The sequence below is a fragment of the Plutella xylostella genome, chromosome Z (assembly GCF_932276165.1).
Source record: "Plutella xylostella chromosome Z, ilPluXylo3.1, whole genome shotgun sequence".
NCBI classification, from domain to species: domain Eukaryota; kingdom Metazoa; phylum Arthropoda; class Insecta; order Lepidoptera; family Plutellidae; genus Plutella; species Plutella xylostella.
In genome coordinates, this window is record NC_064012.1 from 9,516,920 (window position 1) to 9,539,545 (window position 22,626).

Consider the following 22,626-nt stretch of genomic DNA (forward strand, 5'->3'; position numbering starts at 1 on the left):
ATTGAAGTTGATACTTAAATTCGTATAAGATTTTACGTAAGAACCCATACCTATATTTTTATATGTATACTTATTATTTGTAATTAAAACAAGAAGCATTTCATAATCGCGTCGAAAGCTCACGTATTTATTTTTCCTGTGGCGGTGCGGAACCCTAAAAAAAGGTGTAATAAACACGGCGCTACACGCGTCGATATGGCTATCTGTCTACAAAGCATGTATTGATTGCCGCCGCTCACGACACATTGAGTGACATTAAATGCTCCAGGCGATGGCTCTTCCAGCGGCCACTAATTATGCTCGCTGATACTGGCAACCCTCGTCAGGCGTCCGGCGGGAACTTGTTAAACATATAGCGCCTTTGCCAACGTATTTTTCCTATTTATTCAGTTTTTATTACCGTCTGTCTTTGTTCTGATTTAAACATGGCCACTGTTGATTTGTTCAATTAACAATGAAACAAATACGAGAATACATGTTGTTAATTAAATAAGTTTTAATTACATAAACATCAACGAATGTTTTATTATTAAAATCGTGTTTGGTATTTTGTACCTTTAGTGATTTCGTAATACTATTTTATGGATACGGTGGTCAATAAAGATTATCTCTGTAAGGTCTCTATAATTTATTGATTTTTAATAGATGTTGACGACGCAACGCCTGAGGCACAGCTTTTTATGAAAAAAAACATGTCACCTGGTTTGCCTTTATTTATACCTCAGCAGCATCAGTAAAATAAGGTAGGCACCTATATAAAATATGAATGTACAAGTCTTAGGGCGTCTTGCATAACAAAGTTAATCAAAATTAAATCTATGACCTCTTGCTCTGACATTATACTGTCAGAGCAAGAGACAAACTATTTAATTTTATTTAACTTTGTTATGCAAGTCACCCTTAGTGTCACTTGAAACCGATAAAATAGAAACACCAACAGTCAATAAATGTAAATCTTCATTGTACACAACGAATGAGACAAAACGAATAGACAATGGGTCGTGGAGTTCATTAGTGAACTGTATACAGTATACAGGGTGTTGCAAAAAGCCTCTAAGCCAATAGTTGGTGGGGGGAAAACTCACAGAACATATTTTTTTTGGAATGACCCCCTGAGTCACCCCCTTAGTATACCCTGTTTGCAACATCCTGTATATGTGTTGGTGTAAGATTGCACTTACCTTGTCGGAGTCAGTGGTGTTGCCGCTACCGCAAGAAGTGAGCGAGTTGCGGTCTGGAGTCGATGTCTCTTCTAGGTTTTCATCGATGTCCCTGAGCGAGGAAAAACATCACTTTACTATTATGTACCACAGCTTTGCCTCACATAATATACAATGATACGCGTTACGCATTGTTTCAGACATAATTATTGGTAATACGACAGCTATCCATTACTTATTTTAATGATTCAAATTAATGAAATATCATATATTCGATGTAATTATTGGTCGAATCTCGATATTTTTGTTAAATCAGAAAACAACCGCATATTCGGTGTGTATATATTAAAACATCAGCAGGCCGTAAAGATAAATTACACCGTTGCCACACTATCATTATAACAAAGAAGTTATTTCAAACGTGAACACATAAATCTAGCTGCAAGTATCATATTATAATTGAAATTCAATTGATCTGGATTAAATCCTACTAATATTATAAACCCGAAAGTTTGTGACTATGTGTGTATGTTCGTTACTTCTTCACGTGGATTTTATTGAAATTTTCTTATGGACTTAACTGACACCCTGGATTAATCACTTAGCTTACATTTATCGCGGAATTCCCACGGGAAAACTTTGTAAGACGAAGCGAAGCTAGCGGGAACAGCTAGTAATAGATAATTGGACGTGAATGTTGTCAGTTCTTGATGAGGTACGAATCGAAATCTGAAACCGCCTATCCATTCATTGAAACATTGACGGCTCGTCGGTTTGATAAGGTACAGAAGTGTATGTAAGCTGTATACAGTAAAACTATAAAATCCTGAAAACGGAAGTCGATCCTACATAATTGTTAAAGACCGTATTTAATCAATCTATTATATTTATCTTACGACAAATCCGTAAAAAAGCTACTATCAATCGAAATTTTATTTTTATAATGAATGCAAATTTAAGTAAATAACTGACAGTGATAAAAAGTCTTTGCAAAATCGCAGTCTTTATTGTCAGGACTTTATAGTTTGACTGTAGTTATGCAGCTGACTGTACGGTGGTACTTACTTGCTGGACCGCTGTGAGCTGGTTGGCCTCACCCGCGCCGGACTCCTTGGTAATACGGCGTTGAAGTACGTTTCCTGCAGATAATAACTAGAGTTAGCACTACGGATCTTGGTTAGGCACCTGCTTTTAGATATATAAACTGTCTGATATAACTTAACGTGCGTAAAATTTTGATATATTGTGGTCTATAATATTATAATGATCTTCAAAAATGTTTCATGGTATAGTTGAACACAACCTAAAGATAGAGTCTTCATCCGAAGTTTTCGGGGGCAATAATAAGTGCATCTATACGCTACTATTGGTCTTAATAATTATGTTTTTGACTTAGTAGCGCATCTAACATTAATGCATTATTTAATACTGCTGAAATAGCGCAGTTTGATCTAGCTAGTTTTTCCTTCAAATGACTTATGATCAAATGTGTACCGGTACAATTTTATTACCCATAGAAAACAATGCAAAATGATACCATATTTTTGTAATCACATTTAACATGTTGTGAAGCATCGAAATGTTTATTGTTTAGGTCGATTTCTCTGAGTTACCTAGATTGTCAGGCCTAACTAGGCCCCACTTACATGTCAATGATATCATGAGAACAAAATGCCTACTAAATCGCTAGAGCAGTTTAAAGCGAGGGGCACAAATTGATGGCAAGGGGAGACTGGGAGCGCGGTCTGCCAGGCGATCAGCTGACGAGGGGCAATGACCCACTCTCGCCTTGCAAATCAATATCGATTTGTTTTATGAATAATGTCTTCAGGACAATTAATTTTAATCGGATTTTTTTAATATCAGTTTGGTACAGTTTGTGCCATATAAAATAAGGAGCCAAGTGATAGTTTTAGGGTTCAGGAAGTCTCGGCAATTGGAAACGGGACAGACCAATTAAATAAAAGTCCCATGACCTTCACCTCCTATATATTCCCAGATTAACAACCCTAGTCAGTTGAAACAATAAGATCTAGTGCCTAATGACAAAAGTAGTAAAAAAGTACATGAAGTGCGTTTTATGTACGTACAAGGGTATTATATGTATATTTTTTCACAATATATTATTACCTACATATCTTTCTCCACTACGTTAAAAAAGCCCGAAGTTTGACCTTCATTTCGCTGGCGCTGGATACCCGTTTCAAAGTTAGGAGTGACAGGCGGGCGGACAATTACATAATAACAAGTCTTTTAGGTATAGCGGCGTCAAAAAAATCTATTGAAATATAAACTTGACGTATTTAGATTGGGTATTTTATCCCCTAAGGCCTTAAATTCGGAAAACCAAAAAACTTTTGTACCTACTACGAAATTTATGTAAGAAAAATATGAGCTTAAAGGTCGATTTGTATAATGGGAAGCTAATTTTTCCGATATTCTTAAAGTCTGGAACACTTGTTCAGAATGACGGGCTGACTCTAATCGCCCACGTTACGCCACGTCATTCAACCATCTAATTACTTATTCCCAACCACCGCTGCCTGGGGAGCTAAGTGCCTAGTGAAACGCCATCACTCTCTCAAATCTAATTTCTGCACCTGTATAAAACCAACACAAAATAGTGTTTACTTTTACCGGCTTTGCACTTCCTGCGATTCCAATGCAGATGACTTTTTATTCGTGATTTTACTCTATCGAGCCAAGTTCTAAAGTGTAGCGCCGCTACTCCATTCCATGCGATTTTTTAACCTCCCTGAATAAAAATCTCTAAAATTGTCATCACACGGTGCATGTCGGCCGATTAATCCAACTGACTAGCTTCGCAATGGGAATAGAGCTTCGGAATGGGAATAGAGCTTCGGAATGGGAAACATGGTACCAAATGTAGCGTCGAAGGTTCTTTAAGTCTTTAATAGTGTAGAATCCAACCGTACTGTGGGCCTATCACGGGCTAACGTGGCAATTCGCTAGCGTTGTACGATACTGCGATCACCAGTCACCTATCGATTTTAGTATCGAATGCGTATAGATTCGAAAGTCTCTTGCCCATAGAAATTTGTTATTTTAGCGATCACGATGTTCTTTTTACGCATGTTTGTGAAGTATCGAAATTAGTGTCGAATTGCCACGTTAGCCCACTTGTGACCGGAGTACTGGATGGTACTGCACTGGATATCCATAGACAGAGTTTCACCACATACCTGTATGACCTCGCGCAAGCGTCGCACCCACGTCTGCTTGGCCTCCAGCGAGGGTGCCTTGAGCACGATGCGGCAGTCGCTGGCCATCGGCTCGCGGCCCGTCCACACCGAGAACTTGCACTCGTCCCCCTCGATGTGTTCCGTCACGCCGAGCTCTGATGTCTAGACAACAAAATATATTATAGGTAGGTACAGTTCTCCCATATTAATAATGCACATGCAAATCTTCGCAAACTGTCGTATTCCCGGAAACACCCCAATCATTGAATCGTAAGAGCCTTAAACAAAGCACTTGCATTTTGATCATTGTTCGAAAGAAATAGTAGTCAATATCATGTGACACATAATCGAAAACAATTTGGGCGGTCGGTGGCTGTCACCGATCAGTCAAAGGTCTCAAGGTCAAGATCAGTATTACTTTTGTGGAATTATAAAGAGCTGCAATTACACATCGTCCTTGTTATTTTTTTCAAATGTGAATTTAATTTCAACTTTAATTATTTTTGACGACGCCATATTATGAGGCACATTTAAGAATAAAATATACGTCGCATTGATAGACTTCACTTTGCCAATAAAGCCACACCCAAAAGACCAAGTTTGTAATTGTAATATTATTGTGAATGATCAGCGCTGTAAATACTTTTGAACTGAGATTTTAATGTAAACCTGTGTTTGAAATCCATATTTCTTCTTCTAATATAAACCTTGTGTTATTAAAACCTTATTTCATCCACATTAACACCAGCTTGAGTAAGACATTTGAAAAGTACTGTAACATTTTCGAGGTAAATTTTAATATTATGTCAATATTATGAATTATCGACTCAAATTTCGTTATTGATAAATCAATTTCTCTTTTAGCACCAAACACATAAATCTAAAAAAAATGCCTGAAGAAAATGCACTTAACCACTCTAAATACATATCGTTTTTTGGCGCTCGGGAATACGACCGCTGCCGAACAATGGCGAAGATTTCTATGCGCATTATCAATATTGGGGAACTGTACTTAGGCTGCTTTTAACAGCATGCGGATTTAATCACGCACACGGGATGGCACGCCATTTTCTAGTGATCAAATCCGCACGCTGTTAAAACAGCCTTAAGGCGAAGGTACTGGGTATGGTCTAAAAAAAAATAGCATGAAGAGGGAGTGAAACGTGGTAGTTTTGAAAGAAACGCTTACAAACGGAAGTTATGATTTTTATTCAATTGGCGGCGCTAGTTCAGTTTTTGTTTAAACTTGAATCTTCTACATGCCAACACTATACAGGCATTTTTGTAATCTCTTTTTAATAAATAAATTCTGATTCTGATCTATGTTTTAATATGCAGTTAACTGCGCGAATGGTTTTCCTGTGGGAATTCTAGCATAAAAAGTAGACGAAGGCCGAGTATCTCATTTGAGTAAATCTACCTAAGCATGCAGAACATTTATGAAAGAGATTTTTAATTGAAAACACCCATCAGTATTTTAACTTTTTAAACCTGTACCGATAAAGTTTTTAAAAAGCTGTTGATTCGATCCATTCGCTATCAAAGTCACCACAGCCAGCAGACTTCCTTTACTCGGTCGCGGGTAGAAATAACATTAGAAGATTAGATCTGCCGGACACAATTTCATCAAATACCTATAGGTAAGGCTAAGAAAGAATGATCCCGATTAAACGGGCTTTTCATTATAAAAGTGGCATTATAATATCAACAACTTGATATAATAAGCCCGTGGAGCTTACCTGCGGCCTACGCTAAAGTTTATTTAATATAGGTAGTTGACGGGCCTGAGAGCCGGATATTCCCGGAAATGAAACTCAAACAACTTACCTACTTATAAAACATAACATATTCCGCCTTGGAAAAGGGTTTTCCTTTGCCTAACTCTTCTACTATCCTGCCTACTCTAAATGCTAATCATCACTAATATTTATTTTAATAGTTTAATGCTGGCGCCTCACTAACGAGAAACCATGATCGCGAAAAATAATAATTATAATAATACGGACGTTATCGTAGGTGTAATTGGATCAGGAAACAAATAATTTAAGGAGTATTTTTCATTGTTTTATATCACCAATCATTGCGATAATTAATGGTATTCGACTTTAATGAGGCTCCAGCATAAGGGCTAGTGCACAAAACTGCGTAGCGACGTCGCATTGCAAAAATCTGCGACCGTTTTGACAGTTTTTCAGGGTAAATCCAGCAATTACTGTCGCAATGCAGTTTTGTGTTAAAGCCGTAAGGGTAAGTAATTTGTATGTGCCTTTCAATTCCCGTAAGAAGAAAGAACATAAAGATGCAAAGACATCAAGATGTCAGTAATAAAAGGTGTACCTACACAAGTGACTAAATAGAATTCTTTATCACAGTTAACACTACGAAGAAGTAGCTACACTACGTGTCTCAGAGCGCACGATCGCCTCGTATCGAGCTGGTAATTTCTCACCGCGCGGGTTCGCAGCCAACCGAGCGAGTGTAAATGCGCTTTAACACAACTCCTCTCCACTTACTGTTTAATAGCGTACTAGCGCCTTCTTACTTCATTTATCGTTTCACATGTTTGTTTTTTATTTACAATAGAAAGAAGTACTTTAGTGTTTGTAAAAATGACTATATACTGCACTCACTCAATGAAAAAGTTCCAGTAACATTATGGAACTTCAATAACAAGTGGGGCTTTTTATATTACATATCTAAAACATATATTTTTACTATGGCGGGTAAACGATGATTCGGCTAGCGGTAGCTGCAAGCCCGTTCGCCCGACGTCACGGCGCTAGTACAAACAGCGCAAGTGATTCACGGAGCTCGTAAACTCACATACGCTTATGGTAAACGTAAACTAGGAGATAAGTCTTGCGATGACGTCAACGTTCATGACTTACTTACAGCAAGGGTAAGTATTCTGAGCTTACGCCTAAAAATAGCACATTATGATACAACACCGTTTAAATTTATCCGTAGCCAAGTTAAGTTTCATTTTATACACCACTCAGAAGCGTTTACGCTGAGCAAACGTTCCTTCCGGCTATGTTCGTTAATTAAGTTTTCACGATGTGGAAGCTACAAAGATTTTTTTGCTTTAAACCTTTTCTTTTTATAAATTTAATGCAAAGGATAATTAGTTACTGTATTTTTTTATAAACTATAATGGGTGAAGAGTTCTTTCGATACATCGCAGTGACAGTTATTTTTAAGTAACTGTTAGATTTAAAAGTCGAACTAAATATTGAATGTACTAATTCAATAAATAATTAAATTGCTAATCTGTCGATGATTGGTTCATAATTCTTATTTTCCAGTTGGGAATTTCGAAGTTTGATAGTATTTAAATATTAAATTTTTTGCCTTTAGAATAGCTCCCTACAAGTATAGTACAGTACTTTCTATCATATCGAAGTGCCGTATCAGCGCTTGTAAATTTAAAATGCAGTAAGGGTCCTGTCAAGGGACTTGTTACGAGTATGTGAAGCAAGTTATAATTACTGTTATCAGGTAGTCACTTAGCAGCAACTACATAGGTATAATGAAAAATGTATATTCAGTAACGTTATAAAACTCAGTTAACAACCAACCAAAAAAAGACAAAATAATCCAATTAAAATCTTTTCGGCGCGTGATTAATTCCAAAAGTACCTGTATTAAAACGTTGCCATGTACAAAAAAAAGCGTCGCGCCCTTGAAAAGAAAACAATTGGAAAATTTTCCGATACTCCGATTATAGCCGGCTTTTACCTGGATCTGAAGCTTAAGACTAATTAATTAGAATATACATTTTTCCACTCTGTTCATTCCTTTAATTCCATAAAACAAACCAGTACAAAATCCCACTTACTTCCCACATCTAACGAAAACAAATGCGAACGCCCGAGTAAACAAAACAAGCTGAACTCACCATGAACTTGGTCTTGTAGATGTACTTGGCTTTGCCGTGCGAGTCCTTGACCTCCTTGGCCAACAGCAGATGCAGGTCAAAGAGGAAGACGCGGCGCTCACGGCCCTTCTTGATGATCTGACGAAGGTCCCACACGTGGAATGACTCCTGAAGGACCACCTCGCCCAGGCTGTTTGTGGGCACGTCGCATCCCTCTAGTAAGGAGAGGTGCATCGCGTCGTTAGCCTTCTTCGGCACCGACTGCATGACCTCGAGACCGTCCTGCAACCAATACCCCAAGTCAAGAGTGGCCTTTGATGTGAAACGCGAAATTATCGATTCCGCGAATTTTCATTACAAGCGTTCGCCGTTGAATTTTGTACGCATCGGTTATTATAATAGGATTGCGAATTCTATTATCGTGTCATTGTTAAAGAAATACAGAATAATATTGGTTCACGGAATTATGTTGGAACATAATAGGCTTTTATTGTAATAACTAAACAATTTGAGTATTAGCGAAATGTAACAATATTGAAATCAATAAATAACAAGGTTCCAAGCATTATTTTTAGATTTCGGAGCCGAATAGAAAAAAAAATACCTCTATAGTTATCCTGTATGTCTATTGTCATTTTGTACAAGGGTATTTTTCGAAGATAATATTATATTATTAATAATATTTTTATTTATACCTATATGTACGATCAAAACCAGGCTGTAATCTGCTTATTTCTTTCATCAAACAGTAGATATAAATATCTTGGCGTGGACAGAAACTTTTATCATTTTCGTGAGAACAAACTGGTACCTATTTACAATGTTGTGTCTTAATTTTTAGTCAAGTTACAAGGATTGCAGTTAACGTACGGTCAGCTGCATAAGTCGTTATACACTTCTGTACCTTGTCAAACTGACGAACCGTCAATATTTCAATGAATGGATAGGCGGTTTCAGATCGACAAGGTACAAAAGTGTACAGCTACTTATACAGCTGACTGTACTTGGGCAGTTCTTCTTTTTAACCTACATAAAGGTGTCTCCATCAGTTGTGAAGAAAAAATCATGAGTTTTACAAATATTTATTTATTCATTTATATTTCAACGTGCATTGTACTAAAAACACAACGGCTGTGCACGTTTACAAAAATATAAATTTATATTTTTGTATTTAAAATTACGTTACAGAGTGGTAATTCCGCGTGACAGAGGTGTATTTCATACAAATCTTGGCTGTCTCCCGTCACTTCATCCTGCGTATATTCCATAATGTTACAAAAAATATATATGACGACATAAAATATAAAAAAATATTTAAACTCCAGAAGATATTACCTATTTAGTAAAACAAAATATATATTTTTAAATTATTTCTGAAATATTTAAAAAAATTGTTGAAAATTTGTCTCTTACTACCTAATGTTTTAGTAGTTACATTCTGTCACATAGGTTGCCATTTAAAATATGTGTTTGAGCCACTCGTCCTTATTGCCATCGATCAGAGTTTAAGGTCTACTTTTCCCCTTGGTAAGATTTCCCCTTTGAGATCCAGACGCCGCGTATCGGCCACCCGCAAAGTGTGACAGGAGGTGCGTGGGTTTATTCGGCGACAGCTTCGTCACGTAGGTAAATGTTAAAATAAAATACAATTAAATTATTATTTTGTCATTTACTCATTGGTAATAACAATTACTTTGCAATCAACATGTGAATATTACACTTTATGTTACTGTTTAAATGCTAATCGACTTTGCAACACATTTTACTCCTCTGTCACACGACAAATCTGTCACATTCTTACCAAACACTCCAACCTGAGGATATTCATCAAAGAAAAATTTAAGAGAAACTACACGTTTTGGTTAAAGTACGAAGCGAAAGGAACGTCCAATACACTTGCGCTGCAGTAATAAAAAGTTTCGTTAGTGAAAAGGGTAATTTCGTGCTATTGTTCTCAAGAACAGACGATGAATGTGGTAGACTGTTTAATATGGTGGAGAATGATTTATCGGATGTTTGATGATAACATTAAAGTCCTTTCAGCTTCTAAGGTAATTAAAAAAGGAAAAAGTATTTTTTTTCAAGTTCTAAGGGCCACTGTTGTATTTTCGAAATATGGCTGATTAAAACTTTAACAAATGACGTAATTTTTCATAATTTTACTTAAATTTTATGTTATCGAAAATATTATTTGTGCAGATAAACATTATTTTATGTACTTGGAACAAATTTATCCTTTAAGTTCCTGAAATACGGATATTTCAGTCTCCAGAGGTTCTCAAGTGTGATTTCATTAGTTATACCAATAATAAAGATATCTCCAGGTAATTTTTTGACTTACTTGAAACCATAATGATTTATATGTAAGTTACTAAATTATTATTTTTAAATAAAACTGTTTTATTCCAAAACGCTGCTGCATATTTAATAGAATAACAACTCTGTCACATCGTTTACCACTGTGTAACGATGGGTGTCTCCTGGTAGTCAACTTATTTTTGGTCGTTTACATGTTATGTTATAAATAGTGCAACTTTGGAAAAATCATATTAAATTTAGTCATTGATGTTAATGTCTATGCTGTTAATTTTTGACTGTAATTAGTAGCGGAAAAATATTTATAGCAAAAAGAAGCTTCATTTTAGCTGAAATTGTGACAGAGTGGTAATAACTACATAATAAATATTTTGTTATTACTAAAAATCCATTCCTTCATATGTTTTCTAAAATGGTATTTTGTTTATTAACGTATCAAAAAAGTTTCATTTTAATCGACGAAGACTATTTCGTTAAAATAAAATAATGATTCTGTGACGAAGGTGTAATTTTCTTTGCCTTATCCACGTGTTATGTTCTAAAAAATCTTGAAAAAATACTTAAACTTCGCGGCCAACCACCTTTTTCGATAGAATAGAAATGTAGCTATCATAAAAATTATAAGAGTTCACCAAAAAGCTAAAGTTTTTTTTTTCAAATTCGGGATAATTTTTTATCCATTATGTAGGTTAAAAAGAAGAACTGCCCACTTAACTACAATAGCTAACCCTCGAGGATTATTTTTATCATTCGCCAAGAATTAAATTCGCCAAGCAGTAAGCTGCGCATTATGTGCAATCAGTGCTGGCCTATTACAGCCGACTTCAAAACTCAGTTATAACAAACTAACTACAACTAATAATGTAGTACAGATCCCAGTAATCATACAGGAAAAACAATATGACACAACTTCAATGGCCTCATGGGGAAACCGTATTGAACTACCTACACGACGCAGTTCATTAGTTATTTATAGGATAATAATTAAGAATAATTTTAATACAAATATTCGCACAGCGCAAAGAATAAAAATCAGAAATCCTGAAAGAATATTCCCATACGTACATATAATTCAATTAACTGGTTTGAAATCTGCGTGTATATGCTAATGGCAGTGCGGCCTTGTGCACTCAAACTTCGCACACACTGCACGTGTTTGGGCTTCTGTTTGCTACATACAGGCGCTGGCCATGTGTAATATACGGGCACACATGCCCAGTTAACTTTGCAGGTCACCGTAAACTTTAAATCATTTCCCGACTCTATTCAGGGACTTTCCACACTAATATTTCACCCGTGCGCGCGTATTCTGAATATGGTTATCAACAATACGTACATGTTTATCATCCAGCAACGGCTCGATGCGGTTCAAAAAGTAGTTGCTCAAGTGTCGAAACATTGCACTTTTTACCGCCATCACATAGTAGAAGTAGGGCGCGAAGTCATCGCGGCGTCGGGAGCTCGCCAGCCACACATTCCCGCTTCGCGCGCGAACTAATAACTAACCACTAACAACACCGCAGGAAAATATCCAGCGTAAGCGCCAGCACACGTATCCACTGACACAATCGCCCGTTAATTACATCGGCCGGCGAACATACTTCCTTAATCTTTAACGCATTTAGCGGGGCAATGTTCGTTTTGAATTTGTTAACTAATTTGTCTGATAAACAAAACAAACAATCTTGCAATGTGCGGCGCAAGAGCCCGCAATAGGTTTACTAGACTTGGGCGAGAGTCGGTCGCCCCGATACGGCATCACAATGACTAACAGTTGGTTTCCCAGAACTACACAAACTCAGTTGTAGTTTGTACGAGTTCATACACTCCATTTAAATCTACCGTATGCATCGTATTAACTGAACAGCACAATAAGCTGGTAATAGCATTAATGTTAGTACCAATCTTACTAAGACGAACATTATTCGATATATTTTCTCGTCGTTTTCTACACAATTCTTGGAAAAAACACCTCGTACGTACCTTAACACACGTATAGATTTGTTTACTCACTGAATAACTTCAAAATATTTGACTGAGCATCAAACATAACATCAGTATTCTAGTAAACGGTACAACTCATTGTACTGAAGTACATTTTTATCTTATCAACGGTTTTTATCAAGACCGGTCTTAGAACTGATAAGAAAATATGGTATTGACTGTAATCAACTAAGGACTAGGTTTGTTCGCAAGTAATGTGATGATGATAAAAACTAGAATATTTGAAGCAAAGTAAACTAGTATTTTTTTGTACAGGAGATAAAAATTACTTCCGCTTATTAAATTCCGGTTCGGGGGACAACATGTTTAAAATAAAATAAACACTGATAACTATTTGTTCTAGGGAAATTTAATTGGTGATCGTGAATATTATATCTGATATAGGGTGTAAAAGGATTGTTGCGCAAAACTGCCCATTAATACGAGTATAATTATGAACACAAGTGTTGTGTTCCAATTAATATTAAATAATATCACTGTTATATAAAAAAGAGGCCTACAACATAATATAATTGTAAACCGCAAGCCTAGACAGATAGACATTCAAAAACATTTCTAAATAGTTTTTTCATCAAAAGTCAGGGTTGAATACTGTTGAGACGTAACTGAATCAGATAAATATGTGCTCTTTTATTACGGATGAAGAAGTTGGCGTCGCCATAAAGTCTTGCCAGTGACGTCATGTTTAATTACATAGGATCATAATTTTATGAATGCCTAATGGAATACGAGGAGGCAACGCGATGCGACAGAAAACTGTTCTTATCAAGATTCAATACAGAAAGAGAGTGATGAGATGAATTATGATAAAATTATGAAAAGACGCAAGCTCATAATTTTGAAATTGTATAAGTACACAAAGGAAAAATCTCGTTGCAATAGTCAACTCGTAGTAGTAGATTCTTATATTAAGTTGAGGGTCAAGGATTCTATTCCCGGGGGATTCGCTTGGACATATATTATGTGTCGCACCAATATACCAACCCTTAGTAAGTTACGAATGTTAAGACTGTAACTTTTTTACTAATTTCATGGTTTTTAGAATTTCATTGTGTTTCAGCTCTGTAGTCGTAAACGGGCGATTAGCCCCAATCAGTCGCTTATTACGTATAATATATCGATGAACCTTAGTGCTAAAGTATGTCCTACCTTAATCTCGCCTTGTCCTTCTTGACAGCAGGACTGTAAATCTTTCAGGAGCAGCTGGTATTTAGTGATCCTCTGGACGGGTTTGATAAGGTAGGCAGCCAATGGGTGTTCTAATTTCTTCTTGTGCTGTACTCTGTCCAAACAAACGAAACATGCATTAACATTCCGTCGACATCCAAATTCCATTAGATGAAACCAGTTAATTACTATGTAATCGTGGAAAAGCAATTTAGTCCGTAGCTAATTAAAATGCGGTTGATTGGCCGCTTTTATTCGACGGTTAATGAGTTTTAGGACTGGTGCTGCCACCTATTGAAAACTTTAGTGAAACACTAGGTCACTTTATAAACCAGGAGTCGCCATCTAGCTGAAGATACGGGAAACATGTCAAACCCTAGCCTATTGCCGTTGAACACGCAAAAACTGACGTACTAACCTTTCGAAGTAGTCCCCAGCGTGTTGCACAACGAGGGCGTTACTGTCGGGCTTGTTCCGGCAGTAGGACACATACATGTCGAATTCGCGGGCCCAAGTCACGAAGCAATGGCCGACGTCTTCGGGCATCGTCTCATACTTGTCCAGCTCGCGTAGAAACACTCGCTCGTGAAACCTCTGGATCTCTTCGATGTTGCCGAAGATTATCTCCTCCTGGTAACGTTCATTGGATGCGTTAGAATGTGCGCATTGCATTTTGAACTAGCATAATTTTATATTCCATTTCACGAGGAAAGTCATCTGATACAAACAAAAACTACCCTTATTCGAACGTAATAAGGGTTCTGTCAGATGTCGTTCCCGTGAAACAGTAGTTTAAGATTTATTACCTTGCCCTGTAGCGCTGGAGGTACTGAAGTAGGGTCTGTACGCATTTCTCGTAAATAGCATGTGATGCATGTTTCTAGATCTTTGACGTAGGCACGCTCTGTTTGAAGCAACTCTCGGATGATCAATCTGTAACAAACGGGATGAATTAATTATGTTCCTAAATAAAGAGAGGAACAGCGCGGTGAAGCTAAGGCGGAATGCATGCAAGACCTATCGTGGCTTATAGTATGCCGCTAGGTCGCTATCTATCTATTACCTCTACAGCCGCGTTATCACCGGCCGGCCACACGCGTCGGGGTTTCTAATAAGATTAACCATTGCTCGGTCTATGTAAACGCCGCCAAGGGAACATTCATGTGCCGAAGAGAGTTCCAACTCAACTCCGCCGCCAGCTTGGCATGACAGCGGTGTTCCCTTCCGTGATTCGGTCCATATGACCTAGATGTCGGAGGGGCCATGGGAGGTTGGTGGGTTCCTCTTTTGTCATGAATACCACTCTACACTCGCTAGTACTCACTCCTTGCGGCGCGTGCTGCGTCGCTTGTCGTCGGAGGCGGCGCTCGGCGGCTCGGCGCGCGGCTCGCTGAGCGCCGAGTGCGACGACGCCGGCGACGCCGCCACGCCCGAGTCGCTCTCCGCCTCGCTCTCGCCGCCCTCCATGCCGCCGCTGAACTCCGCATATCTGCCGACAAATTACACGGATTTATTACAAGACCGACTAAATTGGAACTATGCGAGCAATAACATATGTTCCGTGAGGCGGCCTCCAAGACGGAAATCAGCAGGATGATTGCCAACCTTCGCTAGGAGACGGCACCAGAAGAAGAAGAGCAATAACATCAGTTGAAAAAATCGAAAAGATTATACGAATGTACCTACTTATCTGTAATTGGCATGTGTTATATGATTTACAATTATATTTGGTAACAGGATTTGTTCATTGAAGAAGTGATCCTAGCGACCGGCACGTCAACAGCCAGGCAACGGGGCGGGAAAACAAAGCAATACTATCACTTTTCCGTTCCGCATATGCCTATCACTTTTTACATAAATGTATGTAATTCTATTTGGATTGAAGTATATTACAGCTATTACACGCTGACCTTCCGACGTAAAACACGCGAGTAAAATGATGGTCTTCGCTGTGCACCGCCTGTCATTTCATTTTAAACATTAAAATGTGAATCAATACTTACCTGCAACTGGAAATAGTGTACAAAGCAGGGGTCATAGACTCTTGTGTCTCTCATAAATCTCTTTTTTCAGTGAGAAAATGTAAGTTTCTACAATTATATAGGCAATTAACAGCGGCGTCCTACACCTTGACCAAGAATATAGATAATATTAGAAAGCCGATTCTCGACTAATCCGTCAGCCAGTTGGGCAACCTGTCTCTCTCCTACCCAACTCATTATAAAAATGCAAACTCACCGCGCGTCAACAGCGGCGACCCATTCCTTGATCTGTACAGCATGTGGATGGCCCTTCTCGACTAGTCCGTCAGCCAGTTGGGCGAGCAGTCTCACTCTTTCCCGACTCTTAATAATAATGCAAACTCACCGCGCGTCAACAGCAGCGACCCACTCCTTGATCTGCACCGCGTGTGGATGCCCCTTCTCGACTAATCCGTCAGCAAGTTGGGCGAGCAGTCGCACTCGCTCCCGGCTCTCCCTCGCCACGCCCGCGACGGCGGCGGCGGCAGCGGCCCCGCAGCGCTCCTGGGTCTCCCGGATCCATTCTACGGCGGCGCGGGCTGACCGCTCGAATAAAGCGAACTGCTGGCATTGTTCTAGACGCTTCTTGCGCACTGTCCAGTGTTCTAGCACCTGGGGGGTGAATAACCGGTTAGTTTGTACACTTGTTTTTACGTTAACATAAAAAATAAGTAGGTATTTCGTTAGTACCGGCTGTAAAAGTTCCATTGCAAAAATTGTCACTGACTTTCATAACTTCTGAGTATTGGCACGGTAAAAAAATAAATTCAGCATCGCAAATTGACGCGTACAAAATACTGTAAACCAGATAGCCATATGGCGAGATCCATCATAACCCTACATGGAGCCCGCAGGCTGATAACATCGCGCCGGCAGCGGACAAAGGCGGTATTGTAGTTTTAATTTCTATTTTATTTGCGGTGACACTGGCAGTGACAATGGTCCGTGTGTAAATTCACGCTATTTATAACCGCGACGCTGTTAGATTTCACTGATGCGATGGTATTGTCAATATTATTGTACCTATTCTTTTTATTATGTGTTTAGTTTTCAACCGTTTATTTTGCTTCCTACAGTGGTACACAAAATATTCATTGTTTTGATTTGTTAACGCGACAGACTGGACACATTGTAATAACAAGAATATCAAGACCCTTACTTGTCACATAATGATACAGGCATGGCAGTGTGCACATAAAACCATTAATAACTTGAATGTAATATCACGCTAATAAAGAAATAATATTATGATTTATACGTACATATAAATATTAAGATTAGTACGTTTCTTGCACATCACCGAGTTAATGGCCCAATAATTATCCCCATAGTCAAAGTATCGTACCTGATATTACACCTAAGGTATTTTATTGGCCAATCCTTTCCATGACCATCCCTAATTTAGCTCTTGTGTTTGTCAATGACAAGAAGTCCCATACCTCGGTCTGGTACCTATTTTCCTTATGGTCAAAGTACCCCTGTGATGCGCCTGCCTGAGGTTACACTGAAGCTATTCCACTGACTCATTCTCTCATCATTATGCCAGTCCCTAGTCTAGCTCTTTTGACAATGCATACCTTATTCTCCTGCGACAGCAGAGTATCCAGTATAGCCATGGTCTGCTCGTAATACATCTTGCTAGAAATTGCCCCTATGGTCAAATTACCAGCCAATGATGCGCCTGACATTACACTGAAGCTAATCCACTGACTCATCCTATCATTACGACAGTCCCTAGTTTAGCTCTTGTGAAGCTCCATACCTTATTCTCCTGAGACAGCAGAGTATCAAGAATGGCCCTGGTCTGCTCATGATGCGTCTTGCTAGCCGCGGCTGTCTGGCCATGAACCTGGGCCGACCGCGCGGCGTACTTCAGGAATGTTTCAGCGGTCCGCCGGGCGAGGGTGCAAGCCTTGAGGAACGCCTCTTTCTGCTCGCCGTGCTTCACGATTAGGGCTGCCACCTGTTGGGGAGAATGGGGTTGGTGGTTATTAGAGCTTGGAGTAGATATTATACTGATATGTTGCTGCCAGAGGCAAATAAAGTATTTTTCAGTTAAGCGCATGTGATTTGTTTCAAAATGTTCGGACGGATAGTACTAGATTCAATCTATGTATAAGTGGACATCCTGTATAACGCTAAGACGCCATGCTATTACTTATTCCTCGCTGATTAAATGAATGGATAAGATCTAAGTCATCTCATAGATATTGACTAAGTTTCTCACTTGATAATAGGATTTTATTTATTACATGGAAATAAGAGATGTTACTACAGAATAAGGCATATTTCTAAACATGAAAGTAAGTTCTACTCAACGGCGGCGATTTTTCCAATCACAGCTCTGCATTCCATACTCGAGTTCTGCTCGAAGTTTTCAAGTTTGTAACAGTCTATTATACAATAATTTTGTGCCTTCGTACCTGAGCCGCCTTGTCCACTATGGCGGGCGCGGCGGGCTCGTCGGCGGCGGGCGCGGAGGACCCGCACCAGTCCTCGTCGCGCCGGTACTCCCGCTCCAGCGAGTCCAGCACGGAGCACACCTGAATAAATAATAATAATAAATATGTGGGGATATCTCACACACGGCCATCCGACCCCAAACTAGGCAGAGCCTGTGTTATGGGTATCGGAGAGCTGATATATCTACACAAATACATAGATAGATAAATATGAAACATAAATATCAACACCCAAGACCCGAGTACAAATATCTGTCTTTAAACAAATATCTGCCCCAACCGGGAATCGAACCCGGGACCTTCGGCATAGCAGTCAGGGCCACTAACCAATACGTCATTCGACCGTCTGAATGTTAGAGAGAAGTATGAAAGTGAGTGCTATATCGGTGGGACTCCCCAATGCTGCGTCTTTGGGTGCAGCGTCACATCCGCTCTGCATAGAATGTTTTTTATTTTAATTAATTGAATTTTATTTATATTTACTATACTAACTCTAGACTAAGAAAAATTGTTACTAATACGCTATGGACCTAAATGTCTGAAAATAAAAATGTTTATTATTATTTATTTATTATTATATGTTAAATTATTATTGTAACAATTTGGGGTTTGTGTACCTGTTATGTTACAATGTGTGTGTAAGTAAATAAATACAATACCTGCTCCGCCGTCTTGTAGAAGTTCAGTGAAGCCGTCACGAGTTTGTGCCGCTCTTCGGCGCAGGTGACGAGACGCTGCCAACGCTCGGTCACTTCTTCGGAGATTTCTCTGCAAGTTGCGATTGGTGTTGTAGTATTTTGGATAGGATATGCCATTTGATAGCAAGAAACGCTGATCACTCGGAATTAGAGTAAGTATTTGTTAACTATCTTAATCAAACATGCTGTGATCGCGTAAAAATATGTAATTTAGAAATTATTTTGAATGCTAAATTAGACTATAACAACGATGTCGCGCGTTGAAGGATAGGGGCGGTGTCTTATCCGAATAAGATTACTTCTTATAGTGATATTACATTGTATTATTTGAAAGTACTTTTTTAAAATTTAATTTTAAACGACGTCTTTGTCTACAGTATCAACTGAGATAACCCAAAAATGTATTTGTATCTTTTCTTCAACGGTTTTGTTACATACTTTGATTAGAGGATACGGGGTGATGTGCAGGACATAACCTCTTCCTCCTTTGACACTGTTATTGCAATTTGTTTCAAGGCCATTGGGGTAACTAACAGTTCCCGGGACACACCTATTACGCACCAGTTAAGATTAAGACGAATTGACATAACCGACTCTATTCTCTAATGTTGCTGTCCTACTAGGCAAACTTTTTGACTAAGTTAGCAGCGTATCGGCTATGGCAAGTGTTCACAGTTTGCTAGATTTGAGCTCACTCTACGCAACTTGAAGCGTTCCGCGCTCTTATAGTAACGGGCGAACAGTTTGCTTACTGGAAAAGCAGCCTAACTCATAAGCGGTTGAAAATAAATAAAAATAATAATCATTTGGGAGACTAAAACTTTACCCTACTTTGATGGTAGGGTCAAGACCACCGATGGTAGAAAACACCAAACAACTCACCGTATCGTATGCGGATCATAATGATTAGCCGCCCGTAGCGCGTCGGCCCTGTACTTGACTTGGACCGCACTCGCATGGGTTTTCTCCACGGCCACTTGGAACTGGTCGTGTTCTCTCTTCAACTGCTCGGCCTCGGCCAGAGTTCCTGGGATGGAGAATGAGGCGGCAAGCATGGCCTCTCCGTTGCGGATCCAGCTGACTACTTGCGCTGCGTCCGCGTTGAATTGCCCTGCGGATGGTGGGTCGGTTAGAGTTGATTTTGTTAGGCTGGTGTTAAAAGAATGTCGATGATTGTAATCTTACTAGAAATGTTTATTAGCATTATTCTAGCACACATCCTCGTAATGGCTGGACCAATTTCTATGAAATTTGGCATGTAGCAAGCTGAAACCCCAGATTAACGTCGCAGTCATAGGCTACTTTTTATTTCAGAATTCCCATGGGATGATCTTTTAAGACGACGCGAAGTATGTATTTTTTTTGTAAAGAGCATGGGTTCTATGACGTTTGATTGGCAGCTACTTATATCTGGTAAATAACATTGATTACCCCTTGACAACTAAAAGGTAAGGATTTGACAGCCATTATCTCGAGCCATAATTTACAAAATTTAGTAATATACACCACCACATACCAAGCTGCACGCACTGCTCGAACCTCGCCCTTCTCTCTTCAGCCAGCTCCTCCAGATCCAGTTGCCGGTCGTGGAGGAATTCCAACAGCAACTGCACCCTGGCTTGGGCGTCAAGCGGCGCGTCCGGCCCGTCAGCCGCCGCCGCCATGACCTCGGAGGCTTCAGCGATGGCCGCCGCTAGCTCTTGCCCTTGCTGGACCACCTGGTGTGGGGGAGTGGGGTTAGTGAAGTTGACAAAAGGGTTTTTTTGTCACTGGAAAGTATCTTTAACTCCTTAGATGTTGAATGCCAACATGACCGCCAAAGCCGCATGGGCTGCCAAAGTGAGATAATGGTGAATACGAGCACTGCGCTGCATTCGAGCGCTACTTGAGGGTTTCGAGACTTTTGGGATTTTTGCCGCAGCAGCGCCCAGTCATAGCGCGAAAACAGGGCATGCACAGGGCACGCACAAAGACGTAACGTATCGTAGTAGCGAGTTTCGATCCTCGTATTTAGACTAGATATCCTATGTGCATTTTTCTATTTCATTATAGACTTATTAAAAAAGCGATGCAGAGTAGATGGAAACTGACACTATTCTCTGTTTTCTTCGTCAGACCAACTGCTATTGTCAATATTCCGTGCGCTGCAGCTCGTCCCCCACAGCTGCAGCCGGCCCGACAGCCGACGGGGTAACACACAGGAAGGTGGTGTGCTGCATGCGCGCAACGCTCTCGTTGTGCGCGCCGAGCGCCTGCTCCGCCTGCGCGGGCTCGCGGGGCGGCTCCGTGCGCTGCAGCTCGTCCCCCACAGCTGCAGCCGGCCCGACAGCCGACGGGGTAACACACATACCAGGAAGGTGGCGTGCTGCATGCGCGCGACGCTCTCGTTGTGCGCGCCGAGCGCCTGCTCAGCCTGCGCGGGCTCGCGCGGCGGCTCCGTGCGCTGCAGCTCGTCCCCCACAGCTGCAGCCGGCCCGACAGCCGACGGGGTAACACACATACCTGGAAGGTGGCGTGCTGCATGCGCGCGACGCTCTCGTTGTGCGCGCCGAGCGCCTGCTCCGCCTGCGCGGGCTCGCGCGGCGGCTCCGTGCGCTGCAGCTCGTCGCCCCACAGCTGCAGCCGGCCCGACAGCCGACGGGGTAACACACATACCTGGAAGGTGGCGTGCTGCATGCGCGCGACGCTCTCGTTGTGCGCGCCGAGCGCCTGCTCCGCCTGCGCGGGCTCGCGCGGCGGCTCCGTGCGCTGCAGCTCGTCGCCCCACAGCTCTAGTCGAGACGACACCTGACGGGTTAAGAAGACACGGTTAGATTGTAAAAGTAATCAAAAGAGAAACTGCTCCAGCCGGGACGACACCTGACGGGTTAACGAGCCACAGTTAGTAGGTACAAATGCACTGGAATAGGATTGTAAAAGAAGTCAAAATGGACAGTCTGAGACTACACCTGACGGGTTAACAAACGCACGGCTAGTACTGGGATAAGAACGTGAAAATTGACAAAACGCTCCAGCCGGGACGACACCTGAGGGGTTACCAACCAAGGCACAGTTAGTACTTAGTACTAAAGCTCTGTGATAGAATTGTAAATGTGGTCAAAATGGTCAGAGAAACTGATCCATCCGAGACTACACCTGACAGGTTAACAAACGCACGGTTAGTACTAATGCACTGGGATAGGATTGCAAGTGTAGTAAAAATGGTCAGAGAAACTGCTACATCCGAGACTACACCTAATGGGTTAACAAACGCACGGTTAGTACCGGGATAAGAACATAAAAGAAGAGAAAATTGACAAACAGCTAAAGCCGAGACAACACGTGATAGGTTAACAAGGCACGGTTAATACAAATGCTTTGGGATGAGATCCTAAATTAAGTGACAAACTGACCCAGCCGAAACAACAAGTCAAGGTTAAAATGAAAATATATATTTGCAACCGCATCGCTGACCTGACCTAGCCCTGTTTAGAATTGACACAAAATAAGGTCAGCTAAGCCAAATCTAAATCAGTGCATATATTTCGGGACCACAGACAACATGTTATAAATGTATATTATAATAAAACTGACCTCTTTGTCGGTCTGGGTCGGGGCTAAAACTGCACTGCTGGGGTTAAAATTGCACTGAATATTCGATAATTCCAGCATTAGATAGTCTTGAAAGGTAACATGTGGAGGCGGTAAAGGAATCAATATGAAAATTTACGAGCATTTT

General features: G+C 40.3%; 1 protein-coding gene across 7 annotated transcripts in view; it reads right to left on the reverse strand.

The window, feature by feature from the left end:
- The window catches only part of LOC105389684 (kalirin), a 136,283-nt gene that overhangs the window by 81,104 nt on the left and 32,553 nt on the right, over positions 1 to 22,626 (reverse strand). For 6 of the 7 annotated variants that reach the window (XR_007268172.1, XM_048632537.1, XM_048632538.1 and 3 more), the window contains 16 exons: positions 21,919 to 21,934; positions 21,411 to 21,526; positions 20,425 to 20,626; positions 19,791 to 20,019; positions 18,870 to 18,978; positions 18,172 to 18,291; positions 17,511 to 17,711; positions 16,095 to 16,360; positions 15,052 to 15,216; positions 14,534 to 14,660; positions 14,146 to 14,357; positions 13,710 to 13,842; positions 8,262 to 8,522; positions 4,364 to 4,525; positions 2,226 to 2,299; positions 1,182 to 1,272 (listed from right to left, as the gene is read on the reverse strand). Coding sequence is in view for 6 of the 7 variants with exons in the window: in XM_048632537.1 (XP_048488494.1) it covers positions 1,182 to 1,272; positions 2,226 to 2,299; positions 4,364 to 4,525; positions 8,262 to 8,522; positions 13,710 to 13,842; positions 14,146 to 14,357; positions 14,534 to 14,660; positions 15,052 to 15,216; positions 16,095 to 16,360; positions 17,511 to 17,711; positions 18,172 to 18,291; positions 18,870 to 18,978; positions 19,791 to 20,019; positions 20,425 to 20,626; positions 21,411 to 21,526; positions 21,919 to 21,934 (2,484 nt within the window). In the remaining variant the exon portion in view is untranslated. Of the gene's footprint in view, positions 1 to 1,181; positions 1,273 to 2,225; positions 2,300 to 4,363; positions 4,526 to 8,261; positions 8,523 to 13,709; positions 13,843 to 14,145; positions 14,358 to 14,533; positions 14,661 to 15,051; positions 15,217 to 16,094; positions 16,361 to 17,510; positions 17,712 to 18,171; positions 18,292 to 18,869; positions 18,979 to 19,790; positions 20,020 to 20,424; positions 20,627 to 21,410; positions 21,527 to 21,563; positions 21,696 to 21,918; positions 21,935 to 22,626 lie in introns of all 7 variants that reach the window. The other variant, XM_048632541.1, reaches the window with a different exon arrangement.